Consider the following 21,423-nt stretch of genomic DNA (forward strand, 5'->3'; position numbering starts at 1 on the left):
GTTGAATGATAATGTAAAGGAAGAATGTGATATGATGCAATGAGTGCTTCTGCTTTCTTTTTTTAAGGTAGAAAACAGTAGAACATATTTCAAGGATGATGCAAAAAAAATTAGGAGAGACAGAATGTTGTTTGTTGTAGCAAGAGCAAGGTTACATAAGCACAGTACTTGAGGTGATAGGGAGTTACAATAGTGAGAGAGTAGAGGAGCATCTTAGAAGTCTCACCTCTTCCATTGTAATAGAAATTTAAGTGTTTACCAAAACAAACAGATAGTCATAGCTTCTGTATGATAGCTAGGGAAAGAGATCAAGGAAACTTTTTAAAAATCATTCATTTTTTGTTTATAAAAATTGTATATATTTAAAGTATAGAACATGATGTTTTGATATACATGGTGAAATGATTGTTATAGTCATGATAATTAACATATCAGTCTCCTTACATAGTTACCAATTGCGTGTGTGTGGTAAGAGCACCTGAAATCTACTTTTCTACTAAATTTCTGGTATAGAATACAACATTAATTATAGACTTTATTCATTCTACATAACTGCAATTTTGTATACTTTGATCCACAGCCCTCCACCTCTATTTGGTAACCACTGTTCTACTGTCTGCTTCTATGAACCAACTGTTTTAGATTCTACATATAATTGAGAACATACAATATTTTTCTCTGTGTCTCACTTGTTTTACTTAGCATAATATCATTCAGGTTCATCCATGTTGTCACAAATGGCAGGATCCCCTTCTTAAACCTTAATAGTATTCCATCAAGGGAATTTATTTATCCATTAATCTGTCAACTGACACTCAGGTTATTTTCATGCATTGCATGTTGTGAATAAAGCTGCAGTGAATATGGGGATGCAGATATCTTTTCAAGCTATTTATTTCTCTTCCATTGAGACCAAGGAAACTTTTCATAGAAAGCAGTGGGAGGGGGGGAATAGGCAATAGAGAAGTTTAAAATTTTGGAAGTTGCAAGTCGAACAGAAGAGAGAGATGACCATGGGTGGGATTGGGGATGAGAAATGAAAAGATTAATAGACCTAAGATATAGTACTGTGATCAAACCAATAAAACAGGTGGACTTTTAGCACATCTTTTACAGAGAAAAAAAAAACACAGAAATTTATGATTAGGAAATTATAGCAAAATAGGTAATTAAGAAAAGTGATAAATAATGTATTTGGAATTTATTAGAACCCAAAGGAAAGAAGTTACATCCCTGCAAGTGTTTCTTCTTTAGAAGAAATTAGTGAAAACCTTGAATAATTTTGTAAAAAGAAATTAAAAGTGAGATCATAAACAGCAGTCAGAAGTGAAAAGGGAGATTACAAAGATACAGAATTAAATTGAATACCACAATAACACCGCCTTGGAGCCAGTAAATGTTTTAAAACCACCAGAAACCAGATCTGACGTGGCTTTGTTACTGGTGGGAGTGTCTGCATTGTGTGAATGGAGGTCTTGATTCTTGGATTCCCCACAAAAGATATATGTGAGGGTCTGTACTCAAAGACAGCTAGAAGGAAAGTAGCAGTCACAAAGCAGTGTATTAAGGACTTTACACTCTCCAGGTGGGACAGCAGACCCATAGATGGCAACTGTGTTGAGGCCACAGGAGTTCTTTCATTTTTTTATGTGTGCTGGGGTCTTGGGTCATGGACAAGGCGGTCTCTAATGGAGGCTGTTTCCATTCATTTGGAGGACTCCTCCCACAGGTTAGCAAGAGGAGATTTTTACCCTATAATGTACCAGTCATGGCAGCCTTCCCCATGGGGGAGGGGACTATAACTGCAAAGCAAATGCATTATGATGAGTTTAGGGATTACCCTAGGGCAGAGGTGGAAGAGAAGAGTGCTGGTTCTGTACCTGTGGCTCTTGTCTGTTAGCCCCAGGGTCTTGGAAGCCACCAGGCCAGGATGTTGTGCCCCCCAGGCTTCTAATGTGTAACCTATTTATCACCATTCTTGCCTCCAGCTCATGTTTAACTAACTCCCTACTCTTTCAGTTTAAAACAGAATATTGAATTACATAGAAAGAAAACTACTCATACTAATAGTGAGATTATAATAATAGACATGAAATTACTGTAAAAAAAATTAGGGGCACCTGGGTGGTTCAGTTGGTTAAGCATTAGGCTTCAACTCAGGTCATGATCTCAAGGTCTGTGAATTTCAACCCTACCTTAGGCTCTGTGGTGACAGCTCAGAGCCTGAAGCCTGCTTTGGATTCTGTATATCCCTCTCTCTGCCCCTCCCCTGCTCCTACTGTCTCTCTCAAAAATAAACAAACATCAAAAAAGTTAAAACAAAAACAAAATATTGGAGATTACATCAATAGACATGATCCAGCAAAACATAATAAGGTGTTTCTAAATCAATAAGCCAACAAGTGGCACCTAAAAAATACTTATACATAGTAGCAAAAATCATACAAACAAAAACTAGAGTCACATCAATAGGGAACTAAATTACTGGAAACTTGATACAGATCAGTTTGCACTGATAAATACCTGGTTAAATTATTAAAATCCAGAGAGGAAAAGAAGAAGAAAATCATATATCTAGGCATAAAATTAAGTCCTTACCCATGGAGAATAGTTAGGACACAGACATCTCCAAAGCATAGATATCTCCAGAGCAACTTCTAAAGCCAGATGTAGATGGAGCCATGTGTACAAAGTGCTGATGGAAAGAACATGTGGTCAAGAATATTATAGTAACCAAGTTACTTTCTTTAAGTTCAATAAAAACAGAAGCAAATGAAATTCAGAGGATAAAGTGTCCATCTTAATAAAACCACTCATCAACCAAACCCAGCAAGAGAATATGGACTGAGAAGCCAAGGTCAAAGATTAATAACAGAAGACACTGGAGCTGTCTCTATAATGTTCAAATAGAGAAATGTAGTTGGGTATTCTTCATGTGTACAGGGATTCTTGAGCATTTAATATATAAAAGAGTATAACAACTATAAACCCTTTTAGAAATTCTAATAACAAAGTACAGATAATTAATGAGTCAAAACTTGGGATAATAAATTTGCAAATAGAGGAGCTTGCTAAAAAGACTGGGTATAACTGGGTATAATTAGGTACAACTGAATATAGAATTTCATTAATATCTGTGTAAGTATCGTTACAGAGTGGAATGTAAAGTGGTGTAAAATGGTGTAACCTTAAAAAACAAAAATAAGGAGACAAAGGTCATAACCTGTAGAAGAGAAAAAAGGGTGTGAAGACTGTAAGAATGCTAATTTCTTAATTTTTTCATTAAAAGCTGTTAAATGATACAGTGATTTTGAAATGTATGGTTGAACAACTAAAACCATGATTTATGGTGTTATTTGTACATGATTCATATGTTTTAAATAGTTTCATATTCTTTTTGCAACTAAGAAATATGTGTATAAATTTCAGCAGTTTCTTTTTATTTTAACTTTGGTTTGTTTTACTTCTTGCAATTTCAGCAGCAGGGAATTTAAAATACTTTGTGAGAATGTGTATGAAACCACATTTTCACTACGGTACAAATAAGTCTGTGCAAAGACATGGAAATTTCCCTATATAGTTTAGGCCATTTCTATCTCTATTTATGCATCTACACTATATCTGCAAAAATAAACATCTAGTAAAATAATCACCTAATGATGAAAATGGTTTTCTTTTTTCTTCCAAGTGGTAGGATGTTAGTGATATTTTTGTGTGACTGCATTTGTATGTATTTCTTGAGTTATTTTAATATGCATTTACTAAACATTTCTTATAATTCTATTCAAGTAGAAATCGTAATTTAATTTGAACCTTTTATTTAGTTTTCTGTCTCTACTTATATATAAACTTTCTTATTTAATTTAAAATCTCTATTAATCCAAATAAAAATTCCCACTCTTTTTTATAAATCTAGCATATTCCTAAAATCAAAACCTAACAATCATGAAACACAAGACACATTGTATAATATATATAATTCTGACTATAGAAGCAAATGTTTGTATTCAATATTTGGTAGACGAATCTGGAGATGATAATTTATAAAGACATATGGAAAATGTAAAATTTATATTAGATATGCAGTATACCAGAGATAATATTAAGAAATCAAGTAGAATATTTTCAATTCTATTAGTTACATATTGTATTTTACTAAATATTAGTAATTTTCTATTTTCTATAAAAATGACTTACTTTTAATGTTACCTCTTTCTCAAATTCTGTCTTTCCTCCCTATATCCTTTCTTTGATTTTTTTTTTTAAAGTTTATTTTCAGAGAGAGAGAGAGAGGTAGGGGGAGGGATAGAGAGAGAGAAGGAGAGAGGGAATCCCAAGCAGGCTCTGTGCTGTCAGTGCAGAGCCCAAGGCAGAACTCAGTCTAATGAACCATGAGATCATGACGTGAGCTGATACCAACAGTTGGATGCTTTATGGACTTTGCCACGCAGGTGCCCCATTTCTCTGATTTTCTTAAGTTTTGTCTACTTTTTTTTTTTTTTCATTTTATTTACTTTAGAGAGAGATTGGGGGAGAGGGGCAGATGGACAAAGAGACTCTTAAGCAGGCTCCATGCTCCCTGCAGAGCTGGACTTGGGGCTCCATCCCACAACCCTGGGATCATGACCTGAGCTGAAACCAAGAGTTGGGCACTTAACTGACTGAGTCACCCAGGCATCCCTAAGTTTTATCTACTTTAATAGTCTTTTGATAGAGCCAGGTTTTAGATATCTTATCAATTATTTAAAATTTTTTAATTTCTCATGTTTTTAGTATGAATTTAATGCCAAATTTATTTAAATATCTTATTTAGTAGAATATAAATTTTTTTCTGAGTACAATTTTAGCTCTCTTTATCCATTAGGTTTTGGTATTTCATGTTATCTTTGTTCATGATTTTTAAATGGTTTGCAACCTTTACTATGAATTCCAAGGAGTTCTGTATCTGTGTATGGTGTGTGTGTGTGTGAAAGTATGTATGTTTCTTGTTATTAACTTTTTATTTGAAATATAACACATATTAATAATTACAAAAATCATGTGTATGTATCAATGACATAACAGAATGAACACACATGTGTTTCTATTAAGTGGGATCATGTGATCTGTAGTATGTGTGTGTTTGTGTGTGAGAGTGAGATCTTTTACTCAATGCCATGTTGATGGAATTCATTGACATTGTTTCAGGTAACAATATTTCATTTCATTGCTGCATAGTTGTAAATTGTATGAATGTACTGCAATTTATATATCCTGTTTCAGACTTTTGAATTGTTTCTAATTTAGGCTATTACACTATGAACATTCTTATTCATGTGATTTTGCACATTTACTGCAGTTCTGATTGGTATTTACATAGCAATAAAATTGTGTGGACACAAGACATCCATATGTTGAACTCCAGTAGATAATGTTGATTCATTTTTACAACTACTGTGGCAAATTTCACTTCTACCAGAGGTGTACAAGAGCTCTCATTTCTCCAAGTCTCACTAAAAGTTGGTGTCACTAGTTTTCTTAATTTTAGCCATTTTAGAGGGCATTCAGGGCTACCTCACTGTGGTATTAATTTGCATTACCCTGGAGACAAAGGTTTTTTTTTTTTTTTTTTATTATGTGTATTAGCTATTTGTATATCTTCTTTTGAAAAAGCTTGGGTTGTTCTCTAATTTATTTGTTCAAGTCCTTAATCTGAGTATAAACTCTTATCAATTGTATATATTGAAAATACCTTCTCCCTCTCTGTGGCTTGTCCTTTTTATTCTTCAGGTTATGTCTTTTGGTGAATAAAAATCCTTAATTTTAATATCTAACTTATCAGTCTGTCCATTTATATCAGTGGTTTCTGTATCTTATTAAAAATCGTGACCACTTCATATGAAAATACTTTCCAAAGTTATCTTCTGGAAGTTTTATTGTCTTACCATGTCTTTTTTTTTCTTTTTTTTTCAATATATGAAATTTATTGTCAAATTGGTTTCCATACAACACCCAGTGCTCATCCCAAAAGGTGCCCTCCTCAATACCCATCACCCACCCTCCCTTCCCTCCCACCCCCCATCAACCCTCGGTTTGTTCTCAGTTTTTAAGAGTCTCGTCTCTTATGCTTTGAATCTCTTTTTTTTCTTTTTTAATGTTTATGTGTTTATTCTTATTTTTCAACTAACTTGTCCTTAGTTGTGTTACTCTGCAGTCAGAGAATATAGAATAGCAGTTTTCTATGGAAAAATATTTACTGATATTTTCTGTGACATTTGAAAGATATCCAAGTACATTTGTAATATTTAAATCCTTCCCAGACACCACTTCATTGAAGAAATTCCAGGAAAGCTGTGATAAAACTCTGTTATGATGTGCTGGGGAAATGTGGACTGTGTAATTCCTGCTTTTCAGATTCTATTGAGGCTTTCTCTATGGCCTTAATTTGATCAGATTTTAAAATATTACATGTTCACTGGGGGAACAAAAGCATATTTTTCTTGCAGTAAAGTTGAAATTGAACCTATCTACTTGACATTAGTAATGACATTAAGCATAGCCTCTCTGGCCTCATTTTTATTTTTTTCTTTATTCATCCAACAGGTATCTATAGAATAACTAGTAAGCACTAGCACTGTTTTAGGCTCTAGAGATTAAATTATGTCCAATGGAGGGGCACCTGGGTGGCTCAGTCGGTTAAGTGTCCGACTTTGACTCAGGTCACGATCTTACGGTCTGTGTGTTCAAGCCCCACGTCGGGCTCTGGGCTGATGGCTCGGAGCCTGGAGCCTGCTTCCAATTCTGTATCTCCCTCTCTCTCTGCCCCTCCCCCGTTCATGCTCTGTCTCTCTCTGTCTCAAAAATAAACGTTAAAAAATTAAAAAAAAAATTATGTCCAATGGATATGGTCCCTATATACAATTTGATGAGAAGGAAATTTTGAAAGTAATGAATCCTATACAGGGAAGGAAAGTAATGATGCCCATAAAGGTATCATAAGTATAAGGTATATAAGCGAGGGATAAGACCTAGTCTTCTCTGGGAGTGAAAGAAGTCTCATTTTGGAAGTGATGGCTGGTTTATTTTTGATTAGTGAATGAGTAGGGGTTAAAGAGGTACAGCTGCGGTGGTGTGAGGTCAGGAGGATGAGACATGGTTTTATGCAGAGGGAACAGTATGTTCAAAGGTTGTATGGTAGAAAGGAGGGAGATACTTGCAAAGATCTGAAAGAAGGCGAGGGCAGCTCTGAAGTAGGGTGAAGTGACCTAGAAGAATTAGCATGAAGCAGATCTCATAAAACTTGCAGATCATGTTAAAAATGACAACTCTTGGGGCTCCTGGGTGGCTCAGTCAGTTAAGTGGCCGACTTCGGCTCAGGTCATGATCTCGCAGTCCGTGAGTTCGAGCCCCACATCGGGCTCTGTGCTGACAGCTCAGAGCCTGGAGCCTGTTTCAGATTCTGTGTCTCCCTCTCTCTGACCCTCCCCCATTCATGCTCTGTCTCTCCCTGTCTCAAAAATAAATAAGCGTTAAAAAAAAGATGATAACTCTTCTCAGAAAGACTGGTGTATCTGATAGTACATTTCACATAAAAACCCAAACTGCCTTAAATAATAAAAATGGATTTATAGGCTATAATCTGTCTTTCAGGCTTATGGGATAGAGGTTCCTTCCTTCTTTCCTTTCTTCCTTCTTTCCTTTCTTCCTTCCTTCTTTCCTTCCTTCTTTGTTATGAAAACTCCCATCTTGATCTCCTCTCCCTCTGTTCCCACACCACCTTCTTAGTTTTTTCAGTTCTGTCCTCAGGTTGGTTGATCCTCATGGAGTAAGATACTTACGATGGCACCCAGATCAGCATTATTTCAGTCACATCTCAGGGAGAGAAAAACATTTATTCCCAACTTTGTCACTAAAGGTACCCAATTTCTTCTTGTGCTTTTATCATTTTCTCTTATATTATTTCACCCTTTTTATATTTTGACATGTATGTATGTGTGTATGTGTGTCTATGTGTGTATGTGTGTTTGTGTGTATACATATACAATGTAGTGGATAAAGATTATGGGGGGAAATAACATTTCCACAGGATGGTTCTTTCACGGAATATGAGCATTTTCATTGAAATCCATATTTTCCAAGTATTCCTATTAATGTCTCTTTGTACTCATATCACATTTTATTTAAATATATGCCAATGATTTCAAAGTTCATTATGGTTTGTACCTAATATCAATAAATTCTATTATTCTTTTTCTCAGTGTGTTTGCCATGAATTCTACTTTTCATATTCTATTTTTATTTATGTGTTCAAAAAATATATATTTTTTGTCAAATTCAATCAGAGCATTATACATTTTATTAATTTATGTGTAATTTGAGGAAGATAATACTTTATATTTTCTCTCATATAAAGCTTGCATCTATTTTGTGTTTAAATGTTCATGTCTCAAGACTTGGCCTATTATAACATAACTTTCCTATTCTTGTTTATTTTTATTGGTTTTTCATTTAATTGGAGTACTTCTAAGGGCACTTTATTTTTCAGAGACGATTGGCTAGTTATTTATGTTTTGACTTGACTATCTGGAAATTTCATTTGGTTGTCTTCACACGTAAATGATAACTTGGCTAGGTATGGAATTCTCGGGTCACAAATTCTTTTCAAAATTTTTCTGATGCTCCATTACTTTTTAGTCCCTAATATTTGAAAATGAAAATATGTTTTTAGTTCTTGTTTCTAGCCTTACATCCCCTGGAACTCTTGGGACTACACTGGGTGAAGTTGGGGTGAATATAAGGTCACATGGTCAAGATTTCTTCCATTTACTTTGTTTAAAGTCACACTTCTTTTCAAGATGATTAATTACATTTCAGCCATGACAGACCTTCTGTAATCTGTTTCTGTCAACAATAAAAATTTCTGAAAGTCACTGCCATTTGGACGGTTCTCATCTGGCTTCCACCACCAGCTTTTCTTGTATCTCCACATTTCTTAAATAGGCACTGAAACTGAGGTAACAGTAAGATATGTAACATCAAGCCTCCCTGCCCCCCATCTTTTTTGCCCTTTTTTACTAGGAAGTTTCATAAAAATTTTAAATGTAGTAATAAATACTTAAAATTATTTCTTAAATACTTGGGGAAAAAAGAAAAGACAAGAGCCTCTGATTTTGAGTTGAGTTCAGCCCAACTGATTCTGTAATGGACTAAATACATATGATCTTTATGGACAATCTTCTCCTGATCAACAATTATAATTATTTTTATAGGCTCTTTACCACTTTCTTCATTGTTTCCTTTTTAAGAATTTTTATTCAGGGCTTTTAATAGAAGAGTGTTTGATGTCTGACAAAAGCCACTAACTGGGAGATCAATATGGTTGGTTTAGGGTAAATCCAAAAAAGCAAGATAAGCAGCTCTCTGGAATTAAATCGTTTTTTTTTTTCATTATAAATTGAGAACTCAGCCAGAATTCCTACCAAGATGGAGTGATACAGTGCTGTGTTGAGGATGATCCTATTTCAGACAATTTTCTTTGTTTATGTCTTCTTGCCCATTTTTGTTTTAAAATAGTCTCATACCTTTTATTTTTCATCTGCTCCTTTCAACTCAGTAGCTAAAGTGATTTCCTGGTGGTTGTGTATTTGACTCTGTCTTCCAGCTTTACTGAGGTATTAGTGACAAATAAAATTGTATAAATTTAAGTGTACAACATGGTGATTTGAGATACACACACACACACACACACACACACTCTGAAATGATTACCACTTATAAAGTTAGTTAAAATACCTATTACCTTACTTAGATACCTTTTATGTGCATAGTGAAAACATTTTAAGATCTGCCTTCCTGGCAAATTTCTAGTATACAGTATATTATAGATTTAATGCAGTCCCTATTAAAACTCCAATGGCATCTTTCACAGAAATAGAAAAAAAAAAATCTAAAATTTGTATGGGACCACAAAAAAATCCTGAATAGCCAAAGCTATTTTGAGAAAGGACAAAGCTGGAGTTGTCACACACTTCTGATTTCAAACTATTACAAATCTATAGTAATCAAAACAATATAGTACTAGATACATAAATTAATGGAACAGAGTCAAGTGTCTATAAATAAACCCACATATATATGATCAAATAATATTTGGCAACATGTCATGAATACAAAATAAGGAAATGATAGTCCTTTCAATAAATGATATTGGGAAAACCAGGTATTCACAGGCAAAAAATGAAATTGGACCCTTGTCTTACACTACTCACAAAAATTAACTTGACATGGATTAAAATTGAAATGTAAGACCTAAAACCTTAAAACTCCTAGAATAAAACATAGGGAAAAATTTCCTTGATATTCATGTTGGCAATGATTTTTTTGGATACATCACCAAAAGGACAGGGAACAACAAACAAAATATACAAGTGGGATTAAATCAATCTAACAAGCTTCTGGACAGGAAATAATCAGCAAAATTAAAAGGCAGTCAGCAGAATGAGAGAAAATATTTACAAACAACATATCTGTTAAGGGCTTAATATCCAAAATATGTAAGGAACTTCTACAACTCAATAGCGAGAACAAAACAAAATATTGATTAAAAAATGGGCAAAATATCTCAATAGATGTTTTTTCAAAGAAGACATACTAATGGACAAGTACGTGAAAAGGTGCTCAATATCACTAATCATAAGGGAAATTCAAATGAAAACCATTATGTATGTAATTGTATATTTAGATATGTACATATATATAATGGAATATTATATATATAATCTACATATTATATGTAATGGAATATTATTCAGCCACAAAAAAGGAAATCCAGCATTTTGGGGCAACATGGATGAAACGTGAAGGCATTATGCTACATTAGATAAGTCAGAAAAAGACAAATACTGAATGGTATTACATATATGTAGAATATAAACAAAAATGGAATGCACAGAAACAGTAGAATAGAACTGTGGTTGCCACAGACTGGCTGTTAGGGGGAATGGGGAGATATTGGTCAAAGGGTACCAGTTTTAAGAGGAATAAGTTCTGGGGATCTAATTAAATTTTGCCTATAGTTATTAATACTGTATTGTAAACATTTCTTTCTTTATAGCAGTCTTCCAAGGTGTCTGGTGCTTTGCTATTCTTCTCCAGGATACATTTGGTGGCCTATAGAACTCAGTCCTTGATGCTAACCATTATATCCACAATACACCTAGTTGACCTTGGCAATCACAGATTCTAATCAACATTAAGGACATTAATTTAGTTGGAAAATGTGAAAATGATCACGACCTATGAATGTGGCATTCAGGAATCATTGGGAAAGAAAAATACAATGAAGAGAAATGGAAGGATTGAGAGACCCTTCAACATTTAGTGAGCCCTCAGCGCTAAAATGCATTGAAAATGGTTATCTTTATCCTTAATACTGCCTTTATTAAAAGAAAAAAATATTGGTCCACATCTGTGAAGATATTTATTTGCCACACTTTAGCTGAGGGAACTGAGTTTCAGATACCTATTTCTGAGTCAAATTTTCTGGGTTTTGAATATAAAGCTTGTTTATCTTCAATACACAGTGTAGAAAGTTATCTTCTATCTTTAGTCTTTTGTGTTATCTGGTTACTAAAATACTGTAAGTAAGGGGAGAAAACCTGTACTCCTGTTCACTTTGGGATGCTCATTATTGCATTTGGCTCACCTGGAGTAATAGGTACATGATACATTGACTTGCAGAATCTGTAAAAAGGGAAGGACAACAGTTAGCTAACCTCCTTATATCTGTGCTTTACAACTGGGTCACAGGTAAAATATTATTTCAATGAGTAAAAAAAGTTTCTTGAGTCTAAAACAGATCTGCCTCCTGTTGTTTTCTGCCATGTAATGAAACTGTTCTGCTTCTAGCATGACAAATTATTGTTAGAAAGCAGAAATGAGAATCCCTTTTTATAGAAGAAAAAATATGTATGTTTCTCCCTGCTTTTAGCAAGACACTTTCCACTAGAATTTAAAATCTATTGTGATTATTGTGGTTAGTTCTTAGCCACATTTTAAGTTGGTTAATTTGGAAAATAATCAGTCCTTTTGTTCATTCACCTTATTTACATCCCTCCTAGCCCCCTGAACATTTCCATCTTTTCTTAATTTTTCTCAGTTGTTACCTCCACATTACATTTATGTCACTTATGGATTTTCCAGGAAAACGTGCATTTTTTTGAAGAATGATAATATTAATTTGCAAAAAGAAAATTTTAAGCATAGAATCGGAGGTAGGTTGAGGGAAATCCTATTGTGGTAGACAACTGCACATGGAAATTTGAATATCACAGTGAGAATCTGTAATTAAAATTCAAGAAGCTTCCAGTACTTTCATTTGCTCCTGGCCCCTACAGCTGGAGTTGTTAACACTTCAGACAGGTCCCTGATATACTAGTGGTAGTAACCCAAGAGGAATTGTAGAAACTAGCATAAAAGTATTTGTAGATGAATGTTGAACAGTAATCTCTTATGTTTACAAAGTGAGAGTGAAAAGAGAGTATAGAACTCCTTTTAGAGTATTTCAAAGATGTTTTCAAACATTTGTGAAGATATAAATTCCACTTTGAATGAACAGTGAGATTTATATATTTTCTATTTCATAATATTTTCATTTTAGCTAATTTCTTCACTTTATCCTGGTCTCTTCTGAAAGTGAGTTCCTTGACCAACTTATCAGCTGTGCCTTTCTTGACCACTGCAGTGGACTGAATGTTGGCACCACCAAAAGATATATCTACAGCTTAATCCCCCTTAGAAACTGTGAATGTGAACTTATTTGGAAAAAGTACCTTTGCAGATGTAATTAAGATAAAGATTTAAAGATGAGATCATTCTGGATTACTTAGGTGGGTCCAATGGCAAATGTCCTTTTGAGAAATAGAAGAGGAGAATACAGGAGGAAGAGGAGAAGGCCACGGGAAGATGGAGATAAAGATTGGAGTTATGCAAAAACAAGCATGGAACATATGGAGTCACCAGAAACTGGATGAGACAAGGAAAGATTCTCCCCTAGAGCCTTGATAGGGAATACAGCCCTGGGAACACTTTGATGTAGGATTTGTGACCTCCAGAGCTGTAAAAAATACATTTATGTAATTTTAAGCCACCAAGTTTATGGTAATTTGTTATAGCAAGCCTAGGAACCCCATACAACAATTTCATCTAAAATAAACTTTCTATTTCCTCATCTTCTTTATTTTTCTCCTTAGTGAATATCACTACATACATATACATATACATACATATACATATACATATATATATATATAACATATATATATATAACACACATATATATAACACACATATATATAACATATATATATAACATATTATATATATATAACATATATATATATAATATATATATATGTTATATTTGTTTGTTACATCCTTTATTTCCTCTCACTGGCTCCACGTGAGCAGGGGCTTTATTTTATTCACCTCTGAATCCCTAGTATTTCTACAGTGTCTAATCCATAATAGTTGTTCATAATTTGAATGTAGAACAAAGGAAAGAAAAAGATAGGGAGGTAGGGAAGAAGCAAGGAAGGAAGGAGAAGGCACATGATTAAAAGACTCTTATACAATCTTTGCAAGTCTACATTTGGTGTTCAATAAGAAATAGGAAACAGAACTCTGGACCACAGTCCACCGAACCCTTTAAATCAGAACTGACTGGGAAGCAGGCTGCTTGGACTTGTTCTGTCACAAATATACTGCAGCAAAGAGAAGCATCAGCCAATGATTCTTGGGCACAATCAAGATCAACCCCAGCTGCTCAGTGGATACTGCTATTCGGTTGTTTTCCTTCCTGCTTCCAAGTCACGCAGCAAGGACAGTGTAACAACATCTGCTTTCTCAGTGTCTTTCTATTATCCTTGTCATTCACATAGCTACGGTGACAAAGTCACTACTCAAGAGCAAGTCTCAGGTGGGCTCTTCAAGTTTAATAACAGGACCAGGTATGAAAAATCCATAGCAATGACACCATTTCTCAAACTGAACTCTCTACTCTGTAGGATGAAGAGGTACAAAGAGCCACAGCAGTTCCAGTGATAATGTAGAGTGTCCACATTAGGAAGCACTTCCAACACTCAACCTCCCTGACTCTAAGTTCTATATTCCAGACTGTGTCATAATGTAGTTATAGATTTCAGGCTTTTAATTGACTTCAGAGACCAAAATAATTTCTTCCTTTCTGGGTCTAAAGGGTTTATTTACAAATGAAAGAATTCTGATTGAATAATTGGTAAGCATTTGAAACTCAGAGCTCATAAAACCAAGGATGCATCTTTTAGTTGCTGAGCTCAAAAATTTAATCACTGTAGGTTAAGAGATGTTTATGTTGACCAAACACTATATAAGCTTGGTGATTTTCTTTAATTGGTTTATTATTTATTAGCATTCATTTAAAATACCTTTATAATGTGTTATACTTGGAATTAAGAAAATTCATTTTATTTTTTAAAGTTGAATATTATTCCATTGTATATGTTTACCATCTGTAACATGGATGAACCTGAAAGATTTTATGCTAAGTGAAATAAGCCAGGCAGAAAGAAAAAAAAAATGCATTATCTCACTTATACAGATTTTCCTCAATTTACAATGGGGTTACATCCCAATAAACCCATCCTAAGTAGAAAATAATGAAAGTCAAAAATGTATTTACTATACCTAACTTACTGAACATCATGGCTCAGCCTAACCTTCCTTAAATGTGCTCAGTAGCTTTACATTAGCCTAGAGTTAGGCAAAATCATCTAACACAAGCCTATTTTATAACAAAGTATTGAATATCTCATGTAATTTGTTGTGCTGAAATACTGTGCTGAAAGTGAAAAACGGAATGGTCATACAGAATGGTTGCAAGTGTGTTATTGTTGACCCTCATGGTTGTGTGGCTGACTGGGATTTGTAGCTCACTGTCACTGCCCAATATCAGGAGAGAGTATTGTATCGTATATCACTAGCCTGGATAGATAAAAATTCAAAACTCAAAATACAGTTTGTACTGAATGTGTATCACTCTCACACCATGATAAAGTCAAAAAAATGTTAAGCTGAATCATCATAAATTGGGACTGGCTGTTACAGTAGTTCCCTTATTGGTAGGGGATATGTTCCAAGACCTCTAGTGGATGTGCGATACCATGGATAGTACTGAACTCTATATATATGTTTTTTCCTCTATATGCATACCTATGATAAAGTTTAATTTATAAATTAAGCACAGTAAGAGATTAACAACAATAATAACAAAATGGGATAATTATTAACAATTTATACTGTAGTAAAAGTATATGACTATGGGGTCTCTCTCTCTCAAAATATCTTTTTGTACTCGTTCTTCTTGTGATGATGTGAGATGATAAAATGACTACATGAGTTGAAGTGAATGACACAGGCATTGTGACATGCCACTAGGCTACTATTGACCTTCTGACAATAAGTCAGAGGGAGAATCATATGCTTCTGAACTGTGGTTGTTTGGGGGTAACTGAAACTTTGGAAAGTGAAGCTGCAGATAAGGGGGGACTACTATACAGCATCTAAAAAAAGCCGAATGCATAGAGGTAGAACAGAATGGTGGCAACCAGGAGTGGGAAGTTGGGGAAAATGGAGGCATATTGGTCAAAGGACAGAAATTTGTAGTTATATAGGATGAATAGGTTTAGAGATATAATGTATAGCATGGTAATGAATAATACTGTATTGGATATGGAGATTCGGTAAGAGAGTAGATTTCATGCGCTCTCATTGAAAAAAAGTAACTGAGGAGAAAGATATGTTAATTAGCTTGATAGCAGTCATCATTTTACTATAAGTGAAATGTTACACAACTTAAATATATGTAACTTTTATTAAAAGTAAAGTTTAAAAACTCATTTTCAAGATATTTAATAATTTGGTATGTTTTCTAACAGACTTGCACAGGTATAATGGTTCAGATTTCTTTTGCAATCCATTTTTTTTAACTTGGAGAGGAATCATACAGGGAAATTATTTTTTATTGCATGTAAGTTAGTGGATAACATACATAGCAAATGCTTACTGTCTGATTGATATCCTAGGTACCAAAATAAATGTTAATATTTTTCCTCATTCGTATGTGAAAAAGAATAAGATCTCTTGAAACTCTTCAGAACTTGTCAATTGCTAAAAATATGCATGTGCACATGATTTATAAATGAAATTTATGCTAACGGAATATATATTGGGATATATAATTTGTATGTGGCTAAAGTAGACCTTTTCTGCATTCATATTACATATTTGTTCTCCCAAAATAATGTTCTAGGCATAATTCTATATAGATATGTACCCACAAAATATAGCTGCATAATGTTGGCTTGGGAAATTTCAGAGGTTGTGTTGTGTTTCTTTTTTCTTGAACTTTTTATTGATTAACTATACTACAGTTTCATTTCCCCCATTTCACATAATATATGCAAAAGAAGTGCCAAATCATGGCACCTGGAGCTTTATTGATTGCTTATATTCACAATTGGCTCAATCAAAGGGATGTAGAGGGTGAAAAATGACAGAAAGAGTGATAAACAACCAAACAGCCAGAAACCATCATTAGCCCAATCTCTTCCTGTTGTCTAAAGATCTTACTTTAGTTAATGAGGATACAGATTAATGATACACAAACTGCTCATCCTTTGTTATTTTTCCAACTAAGCTCGGAGGGAAAAAGCCAGGCTAATTATAAAAATTGATGGAAATACATAAGTATTTGGCCATTTATTCTAAGTATTAAAAAAAAAACAACAACAACACCTCAGTTGTCAAGCCCAGATGAAATGGGAGTGGGGGCAAAATAGCATGTTTTAAAGCACACTAAGCCACCTTAATTTTAACGTTTTTTTTTTTTTTTTTTTTTTTTTTTATTTTTTTTTTATTTTTGGGACAGAGAGAGACAGAGCATGAACGGGGGAGGGGCAGAGAGAGAGGGAGACACAGAATCGGAAACAGGCTCCAGGCTCCGAGCCATCAGCCCAGAGCCTGACGCGGGGCTCGAACTCACGGACCGTGAGATCGTGACCTGGCTGAAGTCGGACGCTTAACCAACTGCGCCACCCAGGCGCCCCTAAGCCACCTTAATTTTAATAAGGACCTGAAACATCTGGGCATCTCTCATCAACCTGATATGTGATATGAGGAACTAAAAACTAGGATCTGCATTGATATTAGACTTACTAATCTCTTATGAGTTCTCTAGGCACCTGAAAGTCAATAGAGCTGCCATACTTTGCATTTTTTGTATGATTATAAGCTTATTTATCTTGGTCAGTTACATTTTTTCCCATCAAAAATATTTTCTTTGCAGGGGTGCCTGGGTGGCTTAGTTGGTTAAACCACTGACTTTGGCTCGGTCATGATCTTGTGGTTGGTGAGTTCGAGCCCCACGTCGGGCTCTGTGCTGACAGCTCAGAGCCTGGAGCCTGCTTCAGATTCTGTGTCTCCCTTTCTCTCTGCCCCTCCCCTGCTCACACTCTGTCTCTCTCTCTCAAACATAAATAAACATTAAAAAAAAAAATTTCTTTGCAGTTATAGCAGTTGCTTCTATGAAATAATATTGAAAGTTCTCAAAAAAACCCTTTTCTAAAATTACCTTAACTTCTGAAAAATATTTATGCAAATGAAAAAGCAAAATGCACACATGTATATACATGTACATACAGTCTTTTGCTGAAATTACTTATGTAATGAGAGGGAAAAGTTAAAGGAAGAAACCAAGTTTTCTTCACCCTGCTAATGTCTTTTCATCTCTAGCAAATGAAGTGAAATGAGAACCCAAAACCCTTCTCAACTTGGCTTCAGCTGCCTATGCCCAACCAATGGCGCCCTCTCCATGTATCCCACCCTGCTGGCATGCAACAGATTTATCATTTTTGTCATTGTTTTAAAATTTCCCTGACTGCCAAGGGGCTGATTTCTATAGAAAACATCATGATACCTCATTTTTCTAGTAGGATGCTTTAATCATCAGTATACCCTTAGGAACTTACATAGTGCCTACTAAATACATGTGTGATGAATGAGTGAATGAGTGCACAAATTTGTAACTCCATTTGTAACTTTAATGGTGTCCATTTCAGCTAAAAATTTAAGTCATGTCAAAATGTTTTTTATTGGAGACTATGTCTTGGTTTAAAATAATAGTATCATCACTGTGTGATTCAAGTGACAATAAGTCCAGAGGAAAGCAGTTTGGTACCTGCATCTGCTAACATTAAAACAGAAATCTGTGCCCAGGCATTCAGTCCAGTCCCTGGGAAAGGCTCACAAAAGAAAGTGATTAATGCCAGCATGTAATAATACTCCACAAACTGCGAGTGGGGTTTATCCTGAGCTGTGTTCCAGTACCCACCAAAATAATTAGCATGTACCTTCTACTTGTCATCTTTATGGTAAAGCAATTTAGAGGACATCTTCTGTATTTATGAGTTCCTGAGGAGAGGGGAGCCTAAATGAGGGCCAGAGCAAAAGATTCACAATGACTGTAAGACAGATCCTGCTACTGGATATTTGGTCAGATAGATACACAAAAGGAGAGGTCAGTTCAAGTGCCAATTGACTCACTTTGTTCAAAAGGTGCAATATTTATCCATGTTCCAAACTCACCCCAAATATTCTGGAAATCCTGAAGCTGTTGACAGACCTCAAATGCTAACAGTGATGTGTTAATGCAGATAACTGACAACTGCTTAATTTGTTTGGGAAGGAGGAGCTGTAGGCTGTAGTCCAACTGAGAAGTTATGGCCAATGGCAGAAATCAGATCTTTCATAAAGAGAAAGGCTTCCCTCTATATCAAAGATTCCTTCTTTCTATCTGGGAAAGACATTATAGACATTTCTCTTTGACAGCCAGTAAGACAATGGATAGGAAATAACTGAGCAGTATCAAGATGATCCTGGATTGATCATCAGCATTATTAAAGCAAGACTTAATTTAAACACATTGTTGACATTGTGGATTACCCACATGTCAGCACTCTCATCTATTTTATGCTAAAAGAATCTTGCTTTGGATAAAGTAGCTATCTCCCTCTCATGGAACTGGGTGCTGCAATGGAAGTTCAACTCATCTTTAGTTTTTGGATTGAACTTTAATAGTCTAAAGCTGTAGTTCTCAACTAGGGACAGTTTTGTCCTTCAGGGATATTTGGCAAGTCTAGAGATGTGTTGTCACATTGGGGACATAAGTATGACATTCATTGGGTGGCATCCAGGGATACTGTTAATCCTTCTATCGTGTGTAAGGTGGTTCCCTATAAAAAAGAATTATCTAGTCCCAAATGTCAATAGTGTCATGGTTGAGAAATCCTAGTCTACAGGTCGTCTACAGGTGTTGATTTAGGAATGGGTGTATGACTGAATTCTGGCCAATGACTTAGGAGAAGTTGAGTGTAATCTTTAGGGACAGTTCTTCCTCACTCGTAAGCAAGAACCACAAGAAGCAGAACAGCAGAGTGGTGAGAGACACCAAAAACCTGAGTCCTTAAAGATGTGCTTCAGTCCATAAAACACCTAGTTCTAAAATCTGCCTCCTGTCTCAACATGTGTTTATGTGAGCTAAGGACACTCTGTTTTATGTTTATGTTTATGTTACTTGCATTTACAAACATGCTATCTGGGGCATATATGTTCTGTGTGAATGTTTGGTAAGATACATGTTGGCTCTGGGGATCTGAGTGTAATGCTAAAAAGGCAAGAGATAGGCATTCAGTCCAGAATCTTGATGAAGATCATGCTCCTTGGAATTAGGCAATGTGGTAAGGGAAGCTAGAAGATAGGGGATAGGAGCTGAGAAGAATAGGTACCAGTTAGTCATTCTGTCAATAAGGCTTGTTTAGATCAACCCTATTTTACTGGAGGTACAGGGGCAAAGGGGCAAGAAGGGGCATCAACACAAGCTCAAGATGGAGTATATCTTGTTATTTCTTTAAGAGAGAGACTTTCTGTTTCTAGACTCTCAGTTCACTTATGTTTTTATTGTAAATTCCTAAAGAATCCTTGGAATTAGCAGCATGAACACCACAGCAGCCATAAACTATGACTAGCCTAGAGCCTTTTGCCAAGAGTTCTTTCTTGTTCATGTCTTCAGAAGCTGGGGTCTGCTTCCCCTGGCTTGTTCTGTTCCAGCTTATTTGCAAAACAAGGAATTGTTTCCTGTGGTCTCATTGATTTCCAAGATTGCTGAATTAGAATTGTGGGCTTCTATATCATTGCCCTAACTGCTTTGATCAATCATAGTTCAGCAAATTGTAGCAGTATTAGACATACTACTAGATATTTCTTAAAAGTGTGGGATTACTTTAGTTAAAATCACCTTTGTAGTAAACAGGCTTATCTAATAGTGCCAGATATTTCTTAAAAGTGTGGGATTACTTTAGTTAAAATCACTTTTGTAGTAAACAGGCTTATCTAATAGTAGTTTACTTTCTTATTTCCTATGGTTAGACAATTTTAAGCAGAATTGTGGTAAAAACCCTTCTTTAGGTAGTTTTCACAGTCCTGGAGAACAGTACTGGTGTTCATCTGATACATGCCAGGTCTTTCTCATAGGACAATACAAAACAAAGTACAGATAAATATATGACCATATTTATCAATGATATTCATTGTTAATAGTTATAAGAAACACTGAATTCTGTAGTGAGGACAGCACTACCCTGGGGGATGATTACCACGGGTCCTGGTCCAAGTTTTGCACTAATTGGCAAATCAATCTGAAGGCCAGGGGTGGAGATGGACAGGTAAGTTCTTGGGCCCTAAGTTATGTAAACTTTAGGGTTTGGAGTAGATAATTTCAAAGGCCATATTAGTGGTGCTGTGATGTCTTCATTAAATTAATAGCCACACAAGTTGTGTGTGTATGAGTGTGTAATATGTACATAATATTCCTGACTTTTGAAACAGCAGCTTTATGGAAGTGTACCACTCAGAGGGAGGAACTATAGAATTTAATTCTGAAATATAAAATTTTGGAGGGAAAATCCTTTCCCCATAATTTAATGTTCCCCTTTTGAATAACCAAACTCAATTTGTATATTTCCTGCCCTTACCGTGTCTGGGTATTCTTTCTACTCCAGGGAAAGGAGGTGGTTTCCTTGGCATATTTGATACTAGTAAATGGAGATACTTGGGTCAGCTTTTGCCTCCTTCCTTTTGGGATCACACTGCCTACTGAAGACCATTTTCTAATTTACTTTTCCATCAGTGGGCTCTTCTTCTCATATGCAGTGTCCCACTTGAGCCATACAGGATTGGGTTTGCCTGTGATTGGGTCAGCAATTTTGCCTAATTGGGGAATTTGTTTAGAAGATGTGCAGTTGAACCTCACACTGAGCCATTTCTTAAAACCTAACCTTTGTCAGTAATAAATGA

The 21,423-nt window shown here is 35.2% G+C and overlaps 1 protein-coding gene across 6 annotated transcripts in view; it reads left to right on the forward strand.

The window, feature by feature from the left end:
* The first annotated feature begins 15,564 nt into the window (after nucleotides 1-15,564).
* The window catches only part of LOC102949004 (lithostathine-like), a 423,911-nt gene continuing 418,052 nt past the window's right edge, over nucleotides 15,565-21,423 (forward strand). For all 6 annotated transcript variants that reach the window (XM_042981823.1, XM_042981824.1, XM_042981826.1 and 3 more), the window contains exon 1: nucleotides 15,565-15,599. In XM_042981823.1, coding sequence (XP_042837757.1) covers nucleotides 15,590-15,599 — 10 coding nt within the window. In that variant the 5' untranslated portion in view covers nucleotides 15,565-15,589. The remainder of the gene's footprint in view (nucleotides 15,600-21,423) is intronic.

The sequence above is a fragment of the Panthera tigris genome, chromosome A3, assembly GCF_018350195.1.
Source record: "Panthera tigris isolate Pti1 chromosome A3, P.tigris_Pti1_mat1.1, whole genome shotgun sequence".
NCBI lineage: Eukaryota > Metazoa > Chordata > Mammalia > Carnivora > Felidae > Panthera > Panthera tigris.